General features: G+C 43.0%; 1 protein-coding gene across 1 annotated transcript in view; it reads left to right on the plus strand.

Moving 5' to 3' along the window:
- CDK6 (cyclin dependent kinase 6) overlaps positions 1 to 16,918 on the plus strand; it is a 263,638-nt gene that overhangs the window by 129,134 nt on the left and 117,586 nt on the right. The window contains exon 4 of the mRNA XM_077490798.1: positions 12,621 to 12,788. Coding sequence (XP_077346924.1) covers positions 12,621 to 12,788 — 168 coding nt within the window. The remainder of the gene's footprint in view (positions 1 to 12,620; positions 12,789 to 16,918) is intronic.

Genomic DNA, 16,918 nt, shown 5'->3' on the forward strand with positions numbered 1-16,918 from the left:
CCGCCACTCGCGGCATATCGCCGTTAACTGCGGCGCGCTCAGTGCGCCTGCGTGCCGCTGTCTACGGCGCATGCGCCATAGACAGCGGTGCCTGTCTTTCAGCAAATATCTCCTAAACCGTGTAGGTTCAGGAGATATTTCTTGGACCTACAGGTAAGCCTTAATCTAGGCTTACCTGTAGGTCAAAGTTGGTTGAAAGGGTTTACAACCACTTTAAACTGGCTGGCTAATGTTGCAAAGGGTGAATCACAAAAATATGGGCAGTGTTCTTAAATCTGTACATGGACGGTAATCCTAGAGAATAAAAGCATTGTCCCATACACCGATTGTTGTGACCATATTGTCTAGAAATCAAAATAGGCGGTTTAGATAATGAACAATCACTTTCATCGAAAAGGACCAATCAAATAGCTGGATATGCGATGCAGATCTGAGAGTACGTGCGTAACTCTGCAAGGTCCCCGGCACATAATAGAGCACAGGTAGACATATCTTCCCCCTGAATCATGTTTTGGGTGACACTGAAGCTGGGCATAAATAAATATTGTGGAGAAAACCTGAGCTGCCCATTGAGCCGCCTGGGCTAATCTCTTTCATTAGTATTCTTATCTGCTCCTCGGTTTGGTCATGTTTCCTGATAGCATGACAGCGTCCATTACAAGTTTTTAATGTCACATTTCCGGAACTGGGAACCCATCCAGATCTGCGTATTGAAGAATCTCTCGCTGCCCTCACACCACCCCGCTAAACAATGCTTGGCATTGTGCTGAGGCTGTAAAGCTTTCCTTAATGTACCCATACACTGCGCAAAGAGAAAACGTCCATATGGACGATTAGCATTCTTTCAGGTGATCATCTGTCTGTGTGTATGTGTATGTACTTGCAAAGATTAGATTAAAGCGGATCTTTCGGTAACTCTACAATTGTCTCCGAATAAATGACACAATACACAGCAGTTGTATTATACAAAAGAAAAAAAAATCATCAAAAAGCAGTCGAGCTCCAGCCAATGGCTTTGCCTTGGCTGAGATGATGTCATCAGTCTGCTGCAAGCTGTAGGAAGAATTTCCTTAGTCTCCTCTTCAGCTAGGTTCACACGTATGCATTTTAGTCTCCTCTTCGGCTAGGTTCACACGTATGCATTTTAGTCTCCTCTTCGGCTAGGTTCACACGTATGCATTTTTTTCAGTGTGTTTTGCAGAAACATGGTTTCCCATGGGACAAGTTCAATCTATGGGGTTTATTTACTAAAGCTAGAGAGTGCAAAATCAGTCTCACTTTTGCATAGAAACCAATCAGCTTCCAGTTTTTATTGCTTAACCACTTACAGACCGGACCATTTTGCTGGTCAAAGACCAGACCACTTTTTGCGATTCGGCACTGCGTCGTTTTAACTGACAATTGCTTGGTCGTGCGACGTGGCTCCCAAACAAAATTGACGTCCTTTTTCTCCCACAAATAGAGCTTTCTTTTGGTGGTATTTGATCACCCCTGCGGTTTTTATTTTTTGCGCTATAAACAAAAATAGAGCGACAATTTTGAAAAAAACGCATTATTTTTTACTTTTTGTTATAATAAATATACCCCAAAAATATAAAAAAAAAACATTTTTTTCCCTCTGTTTAGGCCGATACGTATTCTTCTACATATTTTTGGTAAAAAAAAATCGCAATAAGCGTTATTGATTGGTTTGCGCAAAAGTTATAGCATTTACAAAATAGGGATAGTTTTATAGCATTTTTATTAATAATTTTTTATTTTATTTTTATACTAGTAATGGCGGCGATCAGCGATTTTTATTGTGACTGCGACATTGTGGGGGACCCATCGGACATTTTTGACACATTTTTGGGACCATTGTCATTTATACAGTAATCACTGCTATATAAATGCAGTGATTCCTGTGTAAATGACACTGGCAGTGAAGGGGTTAACCAGTGGGTGGCAGTGTAGGGGTTAAGTGTTCCTAGGGGTGTGTTACTAACTGTGGGGGGGTTGGGCTTTCATTTAGTGAACACTGATCTCTGCTCCAATCACATGGAGCAGAGATCAGGGTCACTAGTTGCTAGGCAGAATGGAGAAATGCTGTTTCCCATTTCCCACTCCATGTAAAACTTAAATAAAAAGTTTTAGGTTGACTTCTACTTTAACTTTAACGCCATTGTTAACCAATAGAACAAGCTGCTACAGTGTATTGGGTTCCGTATTTCACTTGTTCACGTACATTTCATTATGTCAACACATTGATTATGAATAAGCTTCATCTGGAATAACTGAAAGATGTGGCAAAATAAGTCTTCTTGTCTAAAACAGGAGTCTCCAAACTTTCTAAGCAAAGGGCCGAATTACTGTCCTTCAGGCTTTAGGGGGGCCAGACTGTGACTAGTGGGTATAGAAAATCCCATTGAATCAGTGCCCCTTAATTGGCTTCAATGGGAGAAATAGTGCCCCGTTGATGGTGTCAGTAGGGGGAATGGTGCTGCACCATTAGGTGTCAGTTGGTGGAATAGGGCCCCAAGAGCCAGATAAGGGCATGCAAAGGGCCACATCCAGCCCTTGGGCTGTAGTTTGGGGAGACCACTGGTCCAAAAAAACTGTTTGGTTGGACCTTCCCTTATAAACAAATGGATGTAGATAGTAACAATTCACAATGTTTTGAATGAGTATTACATATGGAACCTCTGTGATGTGGTCAGGCATTCCAAAGTGATGAAAACCTTAGCTGACGGCTTCATTGGTCCTGTGCCTGAGTGAAGCCGTGGGATTTGTAACAAGTAAATCTCCACTTAAGTTATCCGCCAGCAAAAACAGGTGAAATGCAGCTGACTTGTTTTAAAGTGGTGTGAAAAAGGAAAAATAGCTCTGTTTGTGAGATGTCTTTCTATCAAACATGGTGATTTATTGGTTAGTACTGCGGCCATACAGTGCAGGAATTCTGGGTAAAGCTGGGATTCTGGGTACAACCTGACATAAGGTCACAGACATGGCACCTCATGATGCCTACATATTAGGTCAGCTTTATTACTTAGCACAGGTAGCTCTGAATCCCATAAAGATCTGTTATCCAAAATTCTCTGGTTGAAGGACTGGCTCTACGTCCTCCACCCCACTATGGGCCCATCACTTTAATGGGCAACCTCACTGGGAAATGTTAACATTCAGGAGGCAGGACCAAGCTCTTGATCATGGTACCTGGGGTTGCCTGCTGGCACATTAACACCCTGGCTACATTAAATGTTCTTTTCATATTTTGTAAGGGAATCTCTTTCTTACCAAATTACTCTAGAAGAGTAAATTCATGTAAATTCTCCTAACCCCATAGGAGGAATTCGGGGTAAAGCTGGGATTCTGGGTACAACCTGACATAAGGTCACAGACATGGCACTTCCTGATGCCTACATATTAGGTCAGCTTTATTACTTAGCACAAGTAGCTCTGAATCCCAGAAAGATCTGTTATCCAAACTTCTCTGGGTGAAGGACTGGCTCTACGTCCTCCACCCCACTATGGGCCCATCACTTTAATGGGCAACCTCACTGGGAAATGTTAATGTTTAGGAGGGAAGGATCAAGCTCTTGATCAGGGCACCTGGAGTTGTCTGCTGGCACATTAACACCCTGGCTACATTAAATGTTTTTTTCATAGTTTGTAAGGGAATCTCTTTATTACCAAATTAAAAAAGAGTCAATTCATGTAAATTCTCCTAACCCCGTAGGAGTTGCTGTTGTTACTGGGTCCTCTGCTTTTTCTCAGGCCCTGGTTGGAGCCTCACTCGTACTGACACCATCAAAATCACCTTGAAAAGCAGCACAGAAAATCAGTAGTTAGGGGTAACTGTTACAATACAATATCCCAACCTAGGAGTGAATTTGGTGTGTACTGCAGTCAGACTAGATCACTTAAGGACTCTCTGGCCAGAGACTGGAGAATCTGATTCACTTCTCTCAAGCCCCCAGGTAGGCCTCAAAATCTGCACAATTCTGAATGTTAGCTTCTACCGGGGCCATTTAACATTGGCGTTCATAAACTATTGTTTAGAAGTTGTATTTTGTGGAACAAAAATTCAGAGACGTTTAGTTTGCAGGTTATCCTTGCCATCGGGTGAGCCCCTTTAAGAGCGGAAAGTGCCACCATGAAGTTGGGCGCACACTGTGAACAGGGGACTTGAAGGAGTTTAGGTTTCAGGTTTTTGTACAGCACTTGCAATGTGGAAAGGGGGTATTGACAAAGTCAGCAGTCTGGGATGATAACAACAGTGGAAATTGTCCTTGGCTTTGGGGTCTCCTGCTGCCAGTGGAAAAAAAAAGATATAGGGAAAAGATAACTATGAGTCTAATTTGCAAAGTGGAGTCACCAGTTGCTTAAAGCTATAGAATGGGTCCAAAACCCTCTCAGCCCAGTCCTGTAGAGGCAGTCTCTGGATGCTGAGGCAATCTCTACACCATGGGGGGGGGGGGGCGCCCCCTTAGTTGATAATGTAGCAGTAGTCTGACCAGGTGCAGCTCGCATTTGTTCTAAATAGGGCTTGCACCACCTTAGATCCTCTCAGCAGTTGGGCATTTGGCTTAACAGTCTGTCCTTAGAGCCCTGATTTGGCCCAATGAAGTTCAGCACCGCAGGGCACACTGCTCTCATTCTCCTTTCCGGTTGGCGTGTCTCTCCCCAACTGACTGGCTTTTTCCTGGGATTTTCAATTTATCCTCCTCGTTCCTCCCACTTTTTCTGGTCATTATGGGGTTTGTAGTTGTGCCCCCAGCTTAACTGTATGCAGGATCCTCCTTCAAGACTGCAATTCCCAGAATGCTCTGGGTGCCTGTATTAGTAATAAGCCAAAACAAAACAGCATCTGCTTCCATGGGCAAATAAAGTTCTGCATTTCCAGTAACCATGCCATGTTACACATGTTTTAAATTAACCACTTGCCAACCTGCCACAGTACATTTACTGCGGCAGGTTGGCTTGTACAGGTTTTTTTTCTTGTGTCTGTTCGCGCATGCACGGAAGACTTTGCTGTGTTTCGCTGCAGTACAAGCCGATCAGCCAGGGATTTATGGCTAGCACCCACTGATCGGCTGAGTGAATGACAGAAGAGAGCCCTGTGCTGGTAAACAACACAGGGCTCCCTATAGACTGCAGCAATGTGTCAGGTTTTTTTAATGTTTTTCTTGACTGTAAAACAAGGAGTGAAAACCGCCACATTGCTTAGTAAAAACAGTCCACAGTACACACACTAAACATTGTTAAGCACACATTTAACCCCTTGATTGCCCCAGATGTTAACCCCTTCCCAGCCAGTGACAATAGTGCAGCAACAGTGTATATTATTAGCACTGATCACTGTATTAGTGCCACTTTTGATGTCAGTGGCAGTTAGTTCCCCCGTCAGTCAGTGTCAGATTGCTCACCGCACAATCATAGTCTCCCAAAGTCGCTAATCGTCACCGTTACTATTATAAAAAATATAAATAAAAAATCCCAGTATCTATTATGCCGTGTACACATGAGCGGATTGTATGGCGTACTTAGTCCGTCATACAATCCGAAAGACAATCCGTCGTAGTTTCCACTGAACGGACTTGACCACACACGGATACACAAACAGTCCGTCGAAAGCTTGCGCGATGACGTGTACAGCACGTACAACGGGACTAGAAATAGGAAGTCCAAGACACAGCAAAGCACCCTTCCGCCGTGTAAATCCTTTCTGGGCATGCGCCATTCTTAGTCCGTCGAACTAGCATACTGACGACCGTATTGTCCGCTGAAACCAAAGTACGACGGACAGATTTTTGGAAAATCCGAAATTCTTAGCACTCCGGACTGCACGCTTAAAAAGTCCGCCGAAGCCCACACACGAGCGGATTGTCCGCTGAAATGTGTTTCAACGGACTAAGTACATCAAACAGTTCGACCGTGTGTACGCGGCATTAGTTTGTAGATGCTATAACTTTCACGCAAACCAATTAATATACACTTATTGTGTTTTGTTTTGTTTTTTAAACCAAAGACATGTAGCAGAATACATTTTGCCCAAAATGTATTAAGCAATTTTATTTATTTAATTATTTAAATTTTTTTATTGGATGTTTTGTAGCAGAAAGTAAACAATATATATATATATATATATATATATATATATATATATATATATATATATATATATATATTATTTTTTTTTTTTCAAAATATTCAGTCTTTTTTCTTTTATATCGCAAAAAATAAAAATAAACCCAGTGGTGATCAAATAGCACCAAAAGAAAGCTCTATTTGTGTGAAAAAATCTACGGTATATACATTTCAATTGGGTACAGCATTGCATGATTGCACAATTACCAGGTAAAGTAGCGCAGTGCTGAATTCAGACAGCGGGAGGTTTCCCCTCCATCAAAATACAACGATTACTGCCATCAGCTATTGCCGGCGGAAGTAATCGCGAGAGAAGAAATGACAGGCTGATTGTACTGAAGATGATTGATAGAATATAGCAACCACATTTAAATCTGGACATGAAGACGGCCCTGCATGAAAACGATCTATTCATCTTGTACACTCACCTCCATAGATCGACTTCAGTACAACCAGCCTGCCCATAGATAAATTGGAATTTGTCTGGTTCCTGTTGGGCCAGACACTTTTTGATCCATCTATGGCTAGCTTTAGATTAAAAACAAAAATTAGAAGAAACAAGTAAGTTGCTTACCTTGCAACCTGGTTGCTATCCACTAGCAAGCTTGCGTAGGTGATGGTGATGTCACTGGGCCTTCTCCTAAACTCCAAGAACACTGAGAATCTCACATTCTGCAAGAAGGCTCTCCAACACTGTGCAGGATGTCTTCTCACCAGATTTAGGATCTGCAGCTTTTCTTAGGATCACACAAGAAGACCCAGTGACATCACCCTCACCCAAGCAAACTTATTGGAAATCATTGTGTAAAATTTGTGTTTTTTTACAGTGTTCTACTGTTCTTTTTATTATTTAACTATAGACTAGAGGCCGCATGGAGGTGAGTCTGCAAGATGAATAGATCGTTTTGATGCAAGGCCCTCTTAAGGGTCCAGATTGATTTGAATATGGGTGTTATATAATGTAATTATTGAACAGAACATGATTTATTCACTGGTAGCTTTCTGAAACAAATGACAAGTATTTAAAAGAAAGACATAACTCCCACATCTCCCACTTTGACCACCAGTTCTTGTACTGCAGCAGTAAACACGATGCGGTGAATGAAGTGTCTAAGGAAGCTAAGGTGTTGTATTTGGTTCTCACAATGATGAAGATTTTAGTGTAGTGGATGAGTCGTGTTAATGATACACTCATAGGGGTACCATGACTGACTTGCTTTTTAAAGTACAAGTTTGGTGCCATCATTCTCATATTTGGTTTACTGCCACTGAAATTGGAACTTTATACTAGTTCCAGGACTAACTAAATCATGAAAGGAAACTGTACCAACAGATTATAAAGACCGCCATTGCTGACCTCTGCTTGTAAAATTGGTAGTTGCTTGGATTGATCGATTGGCTGATCCATGGGCTTCAATACTTTGAGACACCGACCTGGAAAAAAATATTTAGAATTCGTTTGATTTTCTGATTTACAAGATTTTCCCAGGTCAGTGACCCCAGGATTATTGAAGACAGAAATGGCCAGGCAGCTAGTATTCCTTAAAGGAAGAATGTAATAGCAGCTCAAGCTCCTTTGTGTAGTAGAATTTTAACCTCTGTAGGTATCCAACACTTCTGACCATGTGGAATACTTGCTCCCCATTACTGTGGGACATACAAGCTGGCAGGAGGCTCCACAGTGTTCCACAGGAGAGCAGGTATTCAACACACCCAAAAGTGTTGGATACATGCAACAGTTGGAGACCTTCAAGACATAGACCTCCAGAAAGGTACATCTCCTTTTACTGACTTTACGTGATTGAACCCCACAAGTCACTTTAAGCATGACCCTTCCAAAATATACCCAAACCTTTATTAAAGGAATAACTTCATACTACATTCTCTAAAGTCTTTTCTAGGCATTTGGCAGTGTTTTACTGGGTTTTATGGGACTTCAGGTTCCCAGCATTGCAGGACCATAGTCCTACCACAGCCTTAGGTTTATTGCTACAATACAGAGTGAGAGAGGGGGGTCTTGTGCACAAAAAGGGACATTTGCAAACCGTGCCTCTCATTTAAATGTTAAACAACTCTTGAGCCTCTTTCGGCAGCTTCTTGTGTGATTACAAGGGCACTTGGGGTGTAGTGGGGCCCCTGCTTAGTACAAAGGGGTTAAAATCATTTTTGCTTTAGAGCAGTTGCTAAACCTCTCTCTGTGTGACTGCAAGCCATTGTTTTATCTCTAATCAGCAACCAGCTGGCTCGTCAGTGAATAGCGCTGCGGGCCCCTGGCCATGTTTCATGTGGGGTCTTGGCTGGGTGGCCAAGCAGGCAGCCCGCAGACAGTGTCAGAGCCATTCAAGGCTATTGGCACAGCAGTGTCCCCATTAATTTCTGCTTGTCACACGCTGTCATGCAAGTTACACCAGAGAGGAAATGACCGTTAGAGGAGAGGAAACAAATCCTCGTTGCTTGTATTCTCCCAGACATTATCTCTGAGGTTAAACGAGTGGAGACAATTAGCATCCATCCAGAGACAGCTGCAGGAAGGAGAGCCCTAGATGTGGGGCCCCCTATGCTAACGTACCTTGCAGGCCTGCCCACAGATTCCGTTATCAGCATCTGCCACATGGCAATCCCGCAAAGTACCAGTTACAGAAGTTACGTTCTGCTTCCTGGAGTCTTGGTTCATTCATCAGAGCCCTGTGTTTGGGCCTGGAGGCTTATGTGGTTAAAGTGGACCTATCAGTAACGTTTTAATGTCTATATGAATAAACTTCTGTAATAGCACAATATACAAAATAATTATTTTTCTAAAAGCTCCAACATTTATTATCAAAAAGCAGTGCTTGATCTCCAGTCTAGTGACTGAGCCCCTGAAGGGATGATGTCAACTGTTTGCTGCGGGCGGGCAGGAGTCTGATGTGTGTTATAGCACTGGACCAGACACAAGGTTGGGATCTGATGGACATACAATGGCATGCATCTTCCGTCAAAGGAGCTGATACCTAAAGAAGGCATAGTGTAGGTCAGTGGTCTCCAAACTGCAGCCTAGGGGCCAGATTCGGCCCTTTGCTTACTCTTATCTGGGTCTTGGGACATTATTTCATCAATGGGGCATAGTCGTCGCCCCCCCCCCCCACCACACACACACACACTGACTTTATTTGAAAGAGCACAATTCATCCTAATGGCACCAACAATAGGGCACACTTTCTCCCAATGACACCAACAATTGGCACCAATGAGACCATGGTATAAAGTGGAAAACTGCCTCGAATCTTAGTAGTAAATATAGTGAATGTAGTAAATTAGTAGTAAATATATTGATGTATGAAAAATAGTAGTGAAAAAAACATATTAATAAATGATGAAAAATACATAAATAATAAATATATGATGCAAAAGAGCAACAAAAATCACAAAAACTATATTTATAACAGTGTGTCAGGTGCTGCAACTTAAATAGCCTGAATATTCAGCTCATAAATTTGTGAAAAAAATCAAATTGCGCAACCAAAACCTTAGAAACTGATACAATTTAAATACTATAAGTGTTCAAGTCCATATAGTGTTTCAATAGAATTTTGAGATTTTAACCATTCCAGATATAACTTGAAACTTCTGTTGGATCCTTATCGTAAGAGAGGCCGCTTACCGGACCAGGTGGATTCTCAAATTGGGTCTTTCAGCCTGTGAGTATTCCTCCTGGGACTGTATCGGGAGGGATACCGTCTCTAGAGGAGTCCCAGGAGGAATACTCACAGGCTGAAAGACCCATTGCTGAGCAAGTTTGATCTCTAGAATTTGAGAATCCACCTGATCTGTTAAGCGGCTTCTCTTACCATAAAGATCCAACAGAAGTTTCACGTTATATCCAGAATGGTTAACATCACAAAATTCTATTGAAGCACTATATGGCCTTGAACACATATAGTATTTCATTTGTATCCGTTTTTAAGGTTTTGGTTGCGCAATAAAAAATTTTACACCAATGACAGGACACGATTCCTCCCAATGACACCAACGATAAGGCATTGTTTTTTTTTCCCATTGTTGGGACTTTTCTACTCCCATTGCCCCCCCCCAAAGTCAGAGGGACAGTAAACGGGCCTTTTGTTTAGAAAGTTTGGAGACCCCTGGTGTAGGGGGACCTTTCTCCGATCCTAGGCTGCTTCCTTCCTGATCGCAATAAAATAATCGCTCAGTAGATGGGTATTAAGGTTCGTCTAGAACAAAAGTTCGTATCGTTGAGAGGTCTTTTTGATATGTTTAGGGGTTAAGAACATCAAATATGATGCACTAGGAGACCTATGTTAGGGCCAGATCTTCACGGCACTATATCATACATATCCCCCCAAATGCATTGGATTTTGCTCTTAACCAATAAATATTTAAAAAAGACCTTAGAGTTACTTGAACTTTTGTACTATGTTCTCCTCAATACCTATCCTAGAGTGTATGTGTTGCAGGCAGGAGGAAGCATTTCCTCAGTCTTCTCTCACCCAGTGGTCAGACTGCAACATAGTAACTTTGTTGCAAGTCACAAGATTAGAGGTTGCAACAGGGGCTAATCTGTATTAGACCTTTGCATGGCCGTCTGTAAGGCAGGGCAAAAGGGGCAGCTGCCCTGGGCCGTGTCATTAATGTGGGGCCCAAAGCAGTGGCCTCTATACTTTTCAACTGTCCCAGTTTAAATTCCCTCGTCCCTTGAGTTTTTAGTCCCATGCTGTGTCCTGATATCTCAGTGTGAAGTTCTGTTACTAATGTTGTCCAGCTCTGCCCTATTGTTTTGTACAGTTGACTCACCTGCAGACCCTGTATAGTAAGTAAGTGAATCCATAGACTAATTACTTCAATGAAAGCTAATTGGAGTCATTAGTCTGCACACCTAGAGTTCAATGAATAAAAACACGAGTTTGGAGGTGTGGTTTGGATCCATTTTGATTGATAAAGGCCACTCAAACATTTTAAGATCAAGAGCAGTTGATCTGCATAAGCCTTGAAAGGGATACAAGGCAATCTTAAAGCGGGAGTAAACCCGCTGACTTTTTTTTTTTTTTACACCTGCAAGGGAAAAGGCATAATGAGCTAGTATGCACCGCATACTAGCTTATTATGAAATACTTACCTTAAAACGAGGCGCGGGCATCTCACTCGGTCCACGCCGAGGGAGCTGACATGTTCCCTCGGCATGTCTTCCGGGTATCGCGGCTCCGGCCACTCACAGCATGCGTGCGTGAGTTTTCTTCCCAGCAGGGTCTGGTGTCCACCTGACTTTCAGCCGAGAATCCCTGGTGTGCATGCACCGCTGAAGTCAGCGGCTCATTGCGAGGGGAATATCTCCTAAACCGTACATATTCTTTTTACCTACAGGTAAGCCTTATTACAGGCTTACTTTTAGGTCAAAGTTAAAAATGTAACTATACAACCGCATTAAAGTGTTTAGGCATCCATCAATCGACACTTATGCCGCGTACACACGAGCGGACTTTTCAACATCAAAGGTCCGACGGAACAATTCCGGCAGACTATTCGATCGTGTGTGGGCTGCAGCGGACTTTTGATTTGCAAAAGTCTGACAGACTTTAGAAATGGAACATGTTTCAAATTTTTCCACCAGAACTCCGCCGGACCCAGTTCGTACCGAGAAATCCGCCCGTGTGTATGCTAGTCCGACGGACAAAAAACTATGCGAGGGCAACTATTGGCTACTGGCTATGAACTTCCTTATTCTAGTCCGGTCGTACGTCATCACATTCGATCCGTCGGACTTTGGTGTGATTGTGTGTGGCCAAGTCCGTTCATTCGGAAAGTCCGTCAGAACTCTGTCAGAACTCCGTCAGAACTCCGTCGAAAGTCTGTCGGACCTAAGTCTGGTCGTGTGTGTACGCGGCATTAGATAAACTGTCTAGAAAGCCTTAGAGCATATGGGACAAATGGCAGGTGTCATTGGCCGGTTCAACAGAAACCAGCTGACATTCGGCCTGTGTGTACTGCAGTAGGAATCTACAGCAAAGATCAACCAAAGGGAAATGTTATATTCTGAACAAAAGTGGAGTTACTCTTTAGGTACATTAAATTGGGGTTGATTTATTAAAGGCAAATCCACTGTGCACTACAAGTGTACTTGGAAGTGCATTGCAACTTCTCTTGGAAGTACCGCTGCTGTAGATCTGAGGGGGACATGCAAGGAAAATGAAAACAGCATTTTTGCTTGAACATGATTGGATGATAGAAGTCAACTGAGCTTCCCCTCAGATCTACAGCGACTGCGCTTCCAAGTGCACTTGTAGTGTACAGTGGATTTGCCTTTAGTAAATCAACTCCATTGTGTTTGTCTATCGTTGTAGCTTAGATATGGATCTGATCCCATTTTTTGGTAAATTACGGCAGAAAACCAGGGGTTCACATACTTTGTCTTGCCACATTAGTATACTCAGGTATAGTCAATTTTGCGGTCTCTGAATACCGACCGCCAGTGGTAATTGTAGTCTATTCTGCTTTTTCAGGAGATGATGCACCAGCTTCTCCAGGGACTGGACTTTCTCCATTCACACAGAGTGGTTCACCGGGACCTCAAACCTCAGAACATTTTGGTCACCAGCAATGGACAGATAAAGTTAGCGGACTTTGGCCTTGCACGGATCTACAGTTTTCAAATGGCACTTACATCTGTGGTAAGTCAGTTTGGCTGTCTTTTATGGTAAACATTTCTTGCAGTCATTGCATACTCCTGATAATTGGTACTTATTTGCAAGAAGGTATTTTTTTGCCCAGTCGATGAAATGGTGAAATATTAAAGTAGTCACGACAGGGCTTGGGCGTAAACCGGAATTTTAATTGTGAAAGATGTATGTAATTGCTTTATTTCATTTTATTAACTTTCTAATCATGTAACTGATATATAGCAGTTATCAAAGGGGTCAGAAGTCATCTGATGCTTGCAAATTACTGCCTGACCAAGATAGTGTGAGGTCAGGGTGTTGACAGGCCAGACATCAGGTGACGTTTGACCCTCTACTTGCCTCAGCAATGACAGTTCCCATATGTCTTTCCTGTCCTGTAAAAATAAAGCTTTACACTTAGTAGCCCTCTACAGAATCCTAACTCATGTACCTGAGTACCCAAGAGCCAACCTAGGATTCTGTTACCCCAACTTTGCTTTGACCAGACAAAATTGAACTCTAGTAATCTGCCACCGATCCTCATTATTGGTCTCTAAGATTGATAGACAGACTCACGGACCAACTACAAGGTTTGGGCCAGTTTGAGATTTAAAAGAATAGAATGTAAAGTGAAGCTTCACTCTCTTAATCAACAGTGACTATTTTTAATCCTTATGTTGCTAGCATTAGTAAATAGATGGGAAGGTATAACATATTAACTAGTTTTAGACTTTTTTTCATTTCTTCCGTTACTTCCTGGTTTCTGGCCTAGGCTACAAGACTAGGTCTCCAGACTTTCTAAATAAATTGTCCGTTAGATTTTAGGGTGTCCAGACTATGGCCAGTGGGAGTAGAAAATGTCCCAAGATCAATGGGAGTAAAAAAAAAAAAAGGCAACATAGTGCCCCATCATTGATGGCACTATGAGAGGAATGGTGTCCCACCCTTGGTATCTCTGGGAAGAATGGTGCCCCGTCATTGATGGCACTGGGAGAAATAATCCACGTTGTTGGTGTCAGTGGAAGGAATAGTGCCCAACTGTTGAATAGTGGGAGTGGGAGGAAATGTACCCCACCGTTGGTGTCAGTTGAAGGAATAGTGCTTCGTATCAGTGGGAGGAAGGTGCCTCAAGGGCCAGATAAAGGCAAGCAAAGGGCAGCATCCAGCCCGGGGGCCACAGATTGGAGACCACTGTCATACAACCTAGGAGTCTTTAAAGTGGAGTTCCACCCAAAAATGGAACTTCTGCTGTCCGGATTGTCTAATACAGGTATTTGCTCCCACTTCCGGCAAAAGATCGCTGCAGTATCTGCTGTGATCTACACCATGTCTGGCCCCTCCTCCACCCTGTTGTCTTCTGGGAGACACACAGGTCCCAGAAGACAGCAGGGACCACTCAGAACGTGCAGAGCGACTCACACATGCGTGGTAGAGAACAAGGCTGTGAAGCCGCAAGGCTGTGAAGCCGCAAGGCTTCACTTCCTGATTCTCTTACTAGCAATGCCGGAGCCTGCACCCGGAGCTGAGGGACAGGTCGGCTTCTTGTGAGGACAGCGTGGGCACCCTGGATAGGTAAGTGTCCTTATTTTAAAAGTCAGCAGCTGCAGTATTTGTAGCTGCTGACTTTTATTTTAAATTTTTTTTAGGCGGAACGTTTTAAAAGAGGGAGAGGGGCTTGCTCAGCTAAGCACGCCTGTGTGACTGAACAAAGAGCAAATGAATTCCAGGAAGTGAATGCCATATAAATCATCCGTTGTGTTTTTGGTTTGTGGTGCTCAGATGCAGTGCAGTTCCACATTAAATACGGTAACATTGCAACTTTCTAAAAATATGAAGAAATTTGTTTGCTGCAATATTTCTTCTCTTACCCATTTACGAACATGGGAAAACCCATTGCATTTTGCCTTATTTATAAACCAGTAAAGGTAACTTTTCACATCTTTGCCTTGAACCATTATTACACCTTGCTTAATTAAGTGTAATCAGTTTAAAATGGAAAAAGAATTGATTTTTCGAGGTGTCCAAAGACCTGCGTTGGTAAAGGCATCCAGTGCATACAAAATGGATTTCTATCCTTTTTGTCTGTTGAGGAATATATATAAAAAAAAATTCTGTGTTCAAGGTATAGCGTTAAGATCTCTTTGGAAACGGGCAAGTGCATTGGTTAGTTTAGTGCTGCCAGGCCTCTTTACCCTGTTTCTTCTGTGCCCACCATGTCCTGGCTATATTGGGAGCCTGTACTATACTTTGGCAATTGCTGGGTTACATTATATACTGTTTTGCTATGGAGTCTCACATCCCCAGATGACTCTGGTTACGCGTTGGGAAGCCTCGCACGTGACATATTTACGCAAGTTGGCCTGACCATCTTCACCTGCTGGTTGTTTGTAACACATTCTGTGTAATGCCTTAAAAATTGTAGTGTGGTTTTATAATTTTATTAAAATCTTGGTGAAATACTACACTATGTGGATTTTCCTCTGGTCTTTAACCTCCTTTATGGAGTCTATCTTGGCTTATCTTGCATGCAAGATCGTGGCGTATATGGCTGCTATGCAGCAAGGCACCTGATGGTCTCCTTGTGGGAATAGGGCAGCTGGGAAGGAGCTCATTTAATTGCTTGTGGTAATTCCTTTTGGGAGCACTTTTTCTTCGGCGGTGCACGTTATCATCATTCCTTCAAGGCAGGAGAGGGAAAAGAGAAGAAAAATTCTCTGTGGCAGGGAGATACTGTAGGTCTGTTTTAAAAAATGTTACCTCTTATCAGAAGCACTGACTAATTAGGAAACATCGAGGTCAGCTGCCTTGTCAGTATGACAGAAGTTCAGATTATGTTTCAGTAAACGTTAGTCATATAACGCTTCCCTGGTGTAATGTCTACCAATATTGCACACGTAACGCACTTCTCAGGTCCAGAAATGAGCACAGTGGACCTAATTTATGGTTCTCTCTAGAGAGGAACTGACTCAGTTCATGGTTCCCATAGCAGTCAGTTGGGTTCTTCCAGTGCAATATTGGAGAGTGAGAAGCAAAATTCAAGTCACGCAGGTTTTCAGTTCATGGTTTTCTTCTGAAAACAAGTTTTAATAACTTTTCGAAAAGTAGAACTTCAATAAAACCAAACCAGTTAAAGATATTTTCCTATATTTTTCTACATATCTGCTTGTAAATACTAAAATTCTTGGTTAACGTTCTTATGCTATAGTTATTCCTCTCTCATTTACATAGTTACATAGTTAGTAAGGTTGAATAAAGACACCAGTCCATGCAGTTCAACCTGAGTGAGTGTCTACAATTGTCCTTATCCCTGTACATTGCACACTCACATCGGTCCCTACCCTCAAGGAGCCCACATTTATTAAACTACACTAATAATAATACCCACCAACCCCCTTTCTGTTCCTAGGGCCCAGCCCAGCAAAATGGAAACCCAACAAGCTATAGCAGCCACTAACTCCATAGCTGACCTATGCTGGTCAACATTAGACTATTCTTTGAGTCCGCCACTCCTGCTGTCAGTTTCACCACTCCTGCTGTCAGGTCCACCACTCCTGCTGCTAAGTCCACAACTCCTGCTGTCAGGTCCACCACTTCTGCTGTCAGATCTATCACTCCAGCTGTCAGGTCCATCACTCCTGCTGCTAAGTCCACAACTCCTGCTGTCAGGTCCACCACTTCTGCTGTCAGATCTATCACTCCAGCTGTCAGGTCCACCACTCCTGCTGCTAAGTCCACAACTCCTGCTGTCAGGTCCACCACTCCTGCTGCTAAGTCCACAACTCCTGCTGTCAGGTCCACCACTTCTGCTGTCAGGTCCACCACTCCTGCTGCTACGTCCACAACTCCTGCTGTCAGGTCCACCACTTCTGCTGTCAGGTCCACCACTCCTGCTGCTAAGTCCACAACTCCTGCTGTCAGGTCCACCACTTCTGCTGTCAGGTCCACCACTCCTGCTGCTACGTCCACAACTCCTGCTGTCAGGTCCACCACTTCTGCTGTCAGGTCCACCACTCCTGCTGCTAAGTCCACAACTCCTGCTGTCAGGTTCACCACTTCTGCTGTCAGATCTATCACTCCTGCTGTCAGGACCACCACTCCTGCTGTTTATACTTAACCCTCCCTGGCGATATGATTATTTCAGA

This window comes from Lithobates pipiens, unplaced genomic scaffold (genome assembly GCF_037356315.1).
Source record: "Lithobates pipiens isolate NorthernLeopardFrog02 unplaced genomic scaffold, aLitPip1_a1.2 Scaffold_19, whole genome shotgun sequence".
In the NCBI taxonomy this organism is placed as follows: domain Eukaryota; kingdom Metazoa; phylum Chordata; class Amphibia; order Anura; family Ranidae; genus Lithobates; species Lithobates pipiens.